Source organism: Mesoplodon mirus (assembly GCF_964341445.2).
Source record: "Mesoplodon mirus genome assembly, contig: HAP1_SCAFFOLD_1354, whole genome shotgun sequence".
Classification (NCBI taxonomy): Eukaryota; Metazoa; Chordata; class Mammalia; order Artiodactyla; family Ziphiidae; genus Mesoplodon; species Mesoplodon mirus.
The window spans coordinates 37,293-47,983 of NW_028294756.1; the positions used below are offsets into that span (position 1 = coordinate 37,293).

Here is a 10,691-nt window from a genome sequence, read left to right on the forward strand (position 1 = left end):
GAAAACCAAAAGCTTGCTCTTTACAAACACCAATAAAATAAGCCATATTTGGCAAATATGATAGAGATGGGACTAGCTATAAAACAGAGAGAATTTTTTTTTAATTACAAAAGAATACTATGGTAGCTTTATACCAACACATCTAAAAATCTGGACAAAATGGCTGATCATTATTAGTTATATGCAGCCATTATTTACTCCTGTTTTGAGTAGAGAATACAAGAAGCTTTATGAAAATAGAAAACATAATCAAAGATATACACCTTAGAAAGACATCAGTTATTTTCCAATATATATAAAAAATTAGAAGAGTCCTAATACGAAAATCAGATATGGGGCTTCCCTGGTGGCGCAGTGGTTGAGAGTCCGCCTGCCGATGCAGGGGACACAGATTCGTGCCCCGGACCGGGAAGATCCCACAGGCCGTGGAGTGGCTGGGCCCGTGAGCCATGGCCGCTGAGCCTGCGCGTCCAGAACCTCTGCTCAGCAACGGGAGAGGCCACAACAGTGAGAGGCCCGTGTACTGCAAAAAAAAAAAAAAAGAAAATGAGTGACAACTTAAATGATATATGGAATATTTTGCTGACTTACAAGAGCATGCATAATTAAATATGACCCAGTTGAAATGTTAATTTTATTTTAATGTGTATGTTGGGATGGAGTCTTCAAGGTGCCAGAAAACAAGCATTCATCCATGCTGTTTGGAACTGCAGCACACAGACACCTTCAGTTACCAGTTCTGTTCATGCCACAGAATCATCTTCAGAAAACATACTGTTTTTTATGGACCTGGTATATATCTTAATTAGTTTGAAGAATTCCCCAAATACCTGTTAATATGTAGTGCTCCAATTCCAATCTTGCCACGTCCTGTACCAGTGACACAGCACATAGGAGTTTCATTTCTCTTTCTTTCTCTGGGTTGTTCAGAACCCAACGAAAGAACAATGGAATGGCATCAAAGAGATCAGGGTTCTTGTCCCAGAGTTACCATAAAATAATAGTGTCCTCTTGGGAAAATTATAGTTATTCTAGGCCCCTTTCCTTTTCTTTACTTTGACAGAGCTGCACTAGATGACCCCAGGTAACATTGTACTCTTTGCAGTAGTAGCTTAGATGTTATTGGTTTTCTGAAACAAATGAAGACAATGACACATGAAACTGTGCCACATCTCTGTAACTATGTTTTCTTAGAGTTGCCTCCATTTCAAAGATGATAAGATGGCTGAGCACAGAAGTAGATGTCTTGACCAGAGGTTGCAGAGTAGATGGAACTGAACCACAAGTTTCCTTCTTTCCTGAAGCTCACTTAGCCAAAACATAGCCTTCTGAATATTAAGCTGTAAACCATATTATCAGTATGCTTTAAAAGAAGCGGTTCTTCTAGGATTTCCAATTAATAGCAGGAGGTTTTGAAATTCTTCAAAGATCATCTAATTTTGTGAGATTTACAGCTCTATTTTCCTGTCAAGCAAGTTGTATTAGTGCCAATCATCTGAGCTTCTGGATGCTTCTCTGAACTTTTTGAAGTTTTCTTCTTGCTCTCTGAAATTCATGCCAGATAAGCCTTTTTCTAGAGCGCATATACAGACTTGTGTATTTTTATACAGAAAAGCAATGCAGTGAGTCAGGACGGGGGTTAAGCCCTCATTCTCAGAGTGGTATTGAGCTCCTGGTGAAATATAATCATCATTTCCTCAGAATCGAAAAGCAGTTATCTCTAGTTTTTAATCCCATTAACTATTTATACATTTATGTATGATACATGTATTTATTGTACCTACTAGGTGTGTTCTCTTTGGGAAGTACAAAGCTCTTTGAGATATAGGTTGTTCATTTTTTCGTTTTCCCACAAATACTGTGACCTTTTGAGCAGGAAGGTCTATATTTTACTAACATCTAGAACCAGCAGTTAACACGGTGTCTAAGATGTAGTCAATAAATATGAAATACATAAATGAACACATTTTTAAGGAAGGGCCAGGGAATGAACAAATAGAAATTTTTCATTTTCAGTCACAAAGCAACCAGAGACATAAAAATGATACAGACAACGAGTGCTACGGTCATTCAAATAAGGCATAGAATAGATACAACAAGGATCTCCTTATTGGCACAGGGAACTCTACTCAATATTTTGTAATAACTTATAAGGGAAAAGAATGTGAAAAAGGAATCACTGTGCTGTACACCTGAAAGTAACACAACATTGTAAATCAACTATACTTAAATTAAAAAACAAACAAACAGACAACAACAACAACAAAAAAACCCGAAAGAGGTCATAGAAGTTTTTATGAGATTCCATAAGAGAAGCCAAATGAGGACGGGCGAGACGGCTTTTGAATCAATTCAGAGGAGAGGTCACAGAGAAACTTGTCTTTGACCTGAACTTGAGTTTCCATTAAGATTGCAACACAGGGATATTACAGATGAAGGTAATCACATAAACTTACTACACTGAAACTTGCAGAGCTTATGAGTGTTGTTCAAGATCCCAAAGCAAGTGCATCGTGGAATCAGAATTTTAAGTGAGACCTAATGAACTAAAAACAAACAAACAAAAAAACAAACCTTTTCTGTGATACCATGTTGCCTTTGAAGTCGTTATTTTGGTGGGTTGGTAGAAAGTGGTTCCCGTGTTTCTGGCAGCAATGACTAGTTCTGTCCCCCCCGCAGCCCCCCACACCCGAGTTGATCCTCAAAGTTTCCTTTAGAATGGACTTGCTAAAATGCAGACATGCAAGTATTCATGACGCCTGTGTCCAATCATTTCTCCTGCCATTGCCTACTTCACTTCTGGATTATATGAACAATTCACTGTCTTCATTTATGCTTTTCCCTCCTCCAAGAATTCCTTTCTCCCTATGGGGCACCTGGGAAACCCACTTCATTTTTCAAACCTCAGTTTACATATTATGTCTTTTGTGCAGGCTTCTTTTTAGTGTTGTGATCACATGCTCCTTTTTGCTACCCTTGCACTTCTGCATGCCTGATTGTTGCACTCGCTACACTGTATTGTGATTGTGTTGTTTACATATATCTGTGTTCTCCTGGGCAACATTCCTTGGGGCCAGGGACTACCGTTTTTCATCTATTGATGTTGCCTTAGCATGTTACTTGTTGCGAAGTAGTTAGTTATAAAAATGAGATTTGTTTAAATTGAAAATTGTTATGTACATATTAGTTATTATCATTTACAGATATAACAGGAAAAAATATTAATGCTGGTGCTGAAAGTTCACTTCTAGTAAATGATGGTGGTACTTGACTTCACTTATATTATTTTCCCCACTATTTTATATCTTTCTACCTGATATCTCTTCTTTATTCCCATCTCTTTCTTTATTACTAAACCAAGAAAAACAGGGATGAGGGTAGGGCTAGGCCATACTTGGCTGGAATAGTAAAGAAATTGTGTGGGGTTTTGGTGAGAAAATCCTGAAGCATACAGGTCTGCATCTTCCTTTTATTTTTATTTTTTTGCGGTACGCGGGCCTCTCACCATTGTGGCCTCTCCCGTTGTGGAGCACAGGCTCCGGAGGCGCAGGCTCAGCGGCCGTGGCTCACGGGCCCAGCCGCTCCACGGCATTTGGGATCTTCCCGGACTGGGGCACGAACCCGTGTCCCCTGCATCAGCAGGTGGACTCGCAACCACTGCGCCACCAGGGAAGCCCCTGTTTGAAGTTTTTTGATAAATTAGATTTGATAACACAGTTTTATAAAAACTTAGTTTGGACATTTCTGAACCTCTTTTTTTGTTTCCTTATGGAAGAAAGCTGCTTGTTTAGGGTTAATACTAATTCAATGGGGGTAAGATTTACACAGGACCAACCCTAACATTCATAGTGTGTGGCACAGGAAACAACTTTGAATGGCCATTTCAAGGAACAATATACTTAAGTGTATACAATGAGTAAAATGGATGAACTACACAAATTTATGAGTTGAAAACCATAGAATCATAGAATTTCCTCACTGTAAAGGCTCTTACTTTTCCAACTGCTTAACTTCAACCTCTGTTAAAGCACTTCAGTAACAGGGAGTTCTTGAGTTTAAAATGCAGTCGGTCCATTTTATAGTTGAAAGGTTCTACTTGTCAAAATATTCATCCTTTTATCAACCTAAACCTGTCTACTTGGTCTAAAATCTTCAGTGTGGGACAGTCTAAACCCTTTTTCATAGGACAACTCCTAAAATCGTTTAGAGCGACCACCTACTTCTCTCCTGGTCTTGCTTCATGTCATCTATTCCCAGTTCCTTCAATTACTTCTTATTTTAGATTCCAGACACTTTACTGAATTCATCACTTTCTTCAGTATAATAACTCATTTGCTGAATGTGATATTTTAAGCCTAAAAGGATTTGTTTACTGTTTTCTGTAAAGAATTAAAACATAAAATGTCCAATCAACCAATAATTCTTCACCTAACATGATTCATATACACCAATTGATAAGGAAAATTTAAAAACTCAAATTACTTCATTCTTGAAGAGTGATCATAGTATGTCCTTATTTATAATGTACAGGAAATATGAATTTTCTTTCTGTGCATCTATAACAGTGCCCTCTTGCAGGGTACAGAGGATCCTCCATTGATGCTGCCTAATGATGTGTATGTGATATCCTGATATTTACTAAGAAGTTAGACATTCAGGAGGATTTTTTGTTCCCAGCAGACATACACATATGAATTTTTCTTCTCTATGTTTGTGTGTTTCTAACTTTTATTATTCATCTATTGGCACTTAAGTGCATTCACCAAACTGCATCATAAACATCAAAGTAGATTACTTCACTTTTCCTTTTATGAGATTATTATACTTATCAACCAATATTTGAGCCCTTAATATGGGCAAATCATCCTAGCCTGTTAAGCACAGAGGTAAAGAGCATGGAGTTGAGAGGGCACACACCAAGATTTGAACAAATTACTTAATCTCTCTAAGTCTTCATTTTTGTATGTGAAAAATGAGAATAATTACAATGATTGAACTCATAAGGCGGATCGTAGAAAACATCTAGGTGCTACGTGCAAAGAGCTTGTTTGACTACCTGGCAAATATATCCATTCTTTATTAACATGATGGTGATGATGTTGATGGTGATGATGATGATGATGCAGCTACCAGCAGGTGTCCTTATTAGGTTGGTAAGGATGGTGAATAAGCCACAAGATCATGTCTGTGAACATTTGCATTCTAAGGCTACACTGCCTTTGCCTTCCCAACTCCGGCTCCACTCCTCATCTGTTTAAACATCTCCCAAGATAGCTCAGGTCTTCTCCTCTGTGAAGCTATTCTGAACTACTCCTCTAGAATGAACTTAAAATACATTGCTTGCACTTATATTAATTTATATCAAGTACAAACTTCTGCAGTGGAATCACTCATCCTCCGTCAACCTTATATGGACCTTTACCTCCAACCCTGATACCTAGCAAATCCTTCCACTACATTATAAATTATTAACCATAAGGTTTAGCATGTTCTCTCTTCCAAGGTATTTAGAACTTTAAAGGAGAAAGAAGCCTGCCCAAGTGGACAAAGCTAACACTTATCAAGCATGAGCTCCCAACATTTGCACCAGACAATTTCACATCATCTCATTATAAACTGACAATAATCTTTGTGAGGTTGGGGTCCTAACCTTCTTTTTACTGTGGATCCCTTTGACAATATGGAGTGGCCCATTTAAAGAGTCTTAAAATAACACTTTTAAATTCATAAAATATAATACATAGAATCTCAAAAGAAACTAGTTACTATGCTTTAAGTGCAGTCATTAGAATATTTTAAAAACCAAATTTGTGATATAGAAACGAATGGGTATTTAAACTCATTAAATAACGAGATACAACAGAGACTCTATTAACTACTATACTTAAAAATAGTGATGTTGGGGAGATGGGTTCACAACTCTGATACATGTGTACTGAAATTGAACAATTAAATAAATAGATGGTGGATGGTGGTAGCCACATTTCTCAATATTGAAGTATGAATTTACAGATAAACAAGAGGAGGAGGCTAAACTAATCTCAGCGTTAATGCATTATAGTTGCAGACATCAGTATACACTCAGCTCAATATAGATATAGATAGTTATATATAGAAATATTTACTGATATGTGTATATACATGGGTTAGTGTACATATATATTTCTTTGTTCTCTCAGTCAAGAGAGCCTAATCAAATAATAGCCCATTAGCAACAGCACATCTAGAGCCCAGATCTTGGTTTCTATTACTACTCTCCAATTAAAGGAATCAGGGCTCCTCAGAGAAATGACTGATTCTAGGACTGGGGCAGGAAATACACAAAATGAGCCTGGAGCATCTTGTGGTACCAGAAAGTCAGGAAGTGTTAAACACACACACAAACATGCATGCTAAACACAGATACACACACACACACACAAACTCACACACCCCAAAGGGAGTATGTCAAAGGAGCACAGGCGCCAAAAGCAAACGCTCCCAATGGCCAAAGCTGGAACAATTCAAACAACAAAATAAAGTAGTATTGGATTATAACCCAAAGGATAAAATAGATATCCATGAGTCTATACTGATATAAATAAATATCAATAATTGAATAAATTAATGTTTAGGGGAAAATAGACAAATCTGTGTGGAAGAATTCCAAATACTTTATGTACATACTCTGTCCTCAAGGAGGTGGATCATAACTCTCCACTCTTTGGGTTTGTGCTTCACATAGTGACTTCCTTCCAACAAGTGTAGTGTGGAAGGGGTGGAGGAGTAACTTTACAGTGGAGAAATCTGAGACACGACCTCAGCCAGGTTATCAAGGTCAACATCAACAGGCAAATCACGTTGATAGCATGGACCCTTGATAAGATGTTATAAAAAAGGCACTTTATCTGGTTGTCCTCCCAATAAACCATAATCCCAGTCTTACCATGAGAAAAGCATTGGACAGTTTACATTAGTGAGGTATGCTACAAAACACTTGATCACTGCTCCTCAAAACCGTCAAGGTTGGGGCTTCCCTGGTGGCGCAGTGGTTGAGAGTCCGCCTGCCAATGCAGGGGACACGGGTTCGAGCCCTGGCCTGGGCAGATCCCACATGCCAGGGAGCAACTAAACCCGTGCGCCACAAGTACTGAGCCTGCGCTCTAGAGACCGTGAACCACAACTACTGAGCCCATGTGCTGCAACTACGGAGGCCCACGTGCCTACAGCCCGTGCTCCACAACGAGAGAGGCCACTGAAATGAGAGGCCTGCGCACTGCAACCAAGAGTAGCCCCTGTTTTCCGCAACTAGAGAAAGCCCACGCGCAGCAACGAACACCCAACACAGCCAAAAATAAATAAATTAAATAAATACATTTAAAAAAGAAACTGTCAAGGTTATCAAAAACAAGAAAAGCCTGAGAAACTACCACAGCTCAGAGGAGCCTAAGGGGGCTTGATAACTAAATGTAATGTGGTGTCCTGGATGGAAGCCTGAAATGGAATTAAGGACACTAGGCAAAAGCCAAGGAAATCTGAATAAAGTACAGACTCTGGTTAATATTATTGTATTAATATTGGCTCGTTAATTGTAAAAAAGGTACCACACGAGTGTACGGTGTCAATAATCGAGGAAATTGGGAATGAGATATATAAGAACTCTGTATTATCCCCTTAATTTTTCTGTATATCTAAAACCATTCTAAAATAGATATAGTCTATTAGATAAAACAAAAAAAGGTAATGATGATTTGATTGTAACATCAGACTAGTGATACTTTGAGATAACTATAAAAACTGCCTTAGGAAATTGTCTGTGGTATCTGCTGGGGATATAGTCACGGGTACTCCTAATATTATTGTGGTTTATTGTCTGCATTTAGATTTAAAGGACATGCTAAATACTAAATTGCAGCTAGAGGTTAGTGAAATTAAAGATGTAATATTCCCATCCAGATTCCACATACACTTTGATACATATTAAGAATCCCCTGCTCTTTGGTGAGGTCTAATTTTATGAAAGTGAAACTCAGAGAGATGAATTAGGTTGTTCCAGCTTTTAAAAAGCCCGCATTCTAGGGTCAAGAATTCTTACTGAGCCTTGTTGAAACTGTTTGCTACACTACCTCCTAATTTTGGAACTGCTAAACAGAGAGCTGGGAACTCTTCCTAGATTAAAAGTACTGCCTTGGCCTTGTGCAATTATACTGTTTAGGTTGCTGGACAAATCCAAGGATAAAACTGGCCTGGACCTAGTGATGGGCAATTCCAAAAGCAAGCTGAATGTGAGAAGTTCACTCACAGAGAACCCTAGTGTCAAAAAGCCTCTCTACTTGGGAATGGCTGAACACCGGGAAAATAAGCCCTGGTTCAGCTGTAAAGAGAGCACATCCTTGGCCTTTTTTCCCCCTTAAGTCCGGAAACTAATGATCTGGTCAGCTTAGGAGAGGGAGGGAGGGAAGGAGGGAGGGAGGAAAATGAGAGAGAGAGAGAAACCTGTTAATAGCTGGTGCCAATTTAAAGAGAGAAGGAAAGGGTTTATTATATACGTATATGCTAATATTATTCCTAAAGCCAATTCTGATAAATCCTTCGGGAAAGAAAGAGATGCAGCCACCTGTTAATGTGGCTTCAGCTTCTTTGTTTCCAAATGTTACAGCGGTCACCAGACCAGCCATTCCACTTGGGGCGGGGCCCGGGGGTTAGAGGGGGAACATCTGTCCACTAAGGACACTACTGAACAGCAACAAAATCTTGGGGCGACCCCTCTCTCTTTCCTCGAGTGCTTTCGCTAGCCGGTCCTACTTCCCCACTCCTTTGGGAGTTTCCTGTTCCATTACGTAGGCAAGAGGGCGAGAGGTCCCAGCTTTCCTAATTGTGAGTGGTTTGGCTGGGTGTGTTCGTGCGAGTAACTGTGTGTGTGTGTGTGTGTGTGTGTGTGTGTGTGTGTTGAGGGAAAGTGGAGCTTGCTACAGGGGCTTAGAAAAACTAGTCGCCAATTTAAAATATTTTCGGAGTGTTTGAATGATATCTTCAAAGCTAATCCCACTCTCAAATTCAGCGAAATGAACAATACAGATAAGGAAGATGAAGAGGGTGGAAAACCCACACAGCGGAATGGAGCTGTCCATGCCGCGGGAGTGACAGGGGAGCGCTCAGAGGTAAGGCGCTCTGCAGAGAAAGTCACTCTGGCTCTTCTCTCTCGGTCCACCAGCCGGCGACGCTTCTTCTGTAAAAGCATTCCTAGAAAATAACCCTACAACCGGGAAGGGTAGCGATCTTTGAGCGCAGTTTCCAGGAGCCGGTCCCCGCAGCAGGGAGAGGCCCCTCTCCCCCCGCGGCTGGCGCGGAATGTGGCGATCCGGCCCGGCGCGGGGGATGACTTCCTGCGGCCGGAGCTCGGCGGCGGGAGCGGCGGGAGCAGCTGCTGCAGCTGGCAGGTGGGGTGGGGGCCGGCCGAACTGACCAAGCACAGACCCGGCGCGGCGGCACTGCGGCCCCGGGGCAGCCGGCGCGGGGACATGCGCTGATTCGATCCCTCCGGAGAAGGTAAGCAGCCCGGCTATTATTAGCCTCGGCCACACTGCGCGGTGCTTTCTGCTTGGTTAGTAATGGGGTTTGTAATACAGAGGGAAGAAGGGGAATATCCCTGCCGCCTTCTGCAATGGGAAAAGGAGCAGCAACTGGAATTGAAATATTAATCAGCCAAGTGCTTGAGATGATTGGAGGAGCGGTGTTACTGGGCAAACAAAGAAGGCGGTCAGCCTCTGTAATCTTAAGATAATCAACCATTGCTGTGCCACACTCGCTTCGATATTGAAGAGGATTCAGAATGGAAAATAATTTGAGTTTCACTTTTACGTTGCTACCTTCAACCTTCGCTTGGTTAATTTCTGGTTTGCGAGCAGCAGGTTCTTGTCAGCAGCCTAGAGAAGTAATCGGAAATCTTCCCTCTCCTTTTGCCTTCCTCAGTCTTCTCCCTTTCCAGTTATTAGAATGGGTCTGCACATTTCAACGTCAAACACCCACTTCAATACTGAATCTTTAGAAAGAATCTCAAATTAGAGGAGAAACTTACCTCCTGGAGTTCAGCTTGGGTTGAGCAGCACTTGTCCCCACTTCTCCCTTCATTTACCATCTTCTCTTGTCAATCATTTCATTGATTCCCCCACCCCCCACCCCGGGGATGCTGTGCTCATTAACAAGCCAGCTCTTGTCAGCTCCTGTCCACCACCTCTGTTCCGTGACTGATTTTTCAAGGACCCAGAAAGGACATTGCCTTATACCATGCTTGGACTATTATCTGTGTCCTTCCCCAAAATGCATGGCATGAAAAATCCTTTAAACCCAGTACCAACATGGTTTCCGATAACTCCCTTCGTTGTAGTCACTGCAGCTACCAGATGGGTTTCGAGGACAGCAGAATCTGTTGGGGTGTGAGAAAGAGGGCTATACCTACATATTTTGCTCCACGTGCATAAGACTAGGTGGAAGTAGAAATGCAAATGTCAGTCTGTCCCGTTTTTCTTGAAGCTTTTTTAGTCCAGCTAGGTTGTGAGACACCTAGCTGGGTAGGGTATGGGGCAAGTCCTCCTGCAAAAGCAAGCAGTGTGTTTGTCCTAGGATTCCCCCAATAACCTCAAAAGAGATTCCAGAGAGGCTTTTCCCACAGGCAGTCAGAAAGCCAGGGGAGGTGGCCAAGGTAAACCTCA

At 41.1% G+C, this 10,691-nt stretch overlaps 1 protein-coding gene across 1 annotated transcript in view; it reads right to left on the reverse strand.

Moving 5' to 3' along the window:
* Window positions 1-9,502, reverse strand: part of LOC309797999 (ferritin light chain-like) — a gene marked incomplete at both ends in the record, with an annotated part of 42,231 nt that extends 32,729 nt beyond the window's left edge. The window contains one exon of the mRNA XM_082646355.1: window positions 9,319-9,502. Within this exon, the coding sequence (XP_082502481.1) occupies window positions 9,319-9,502 (184 nt within the window). The remainder of the gene's footprint in view (window positions 1-9,318) is intronic.
* Window positions 9,503-10,691: the final 1,189 nt, after the last annotated feature.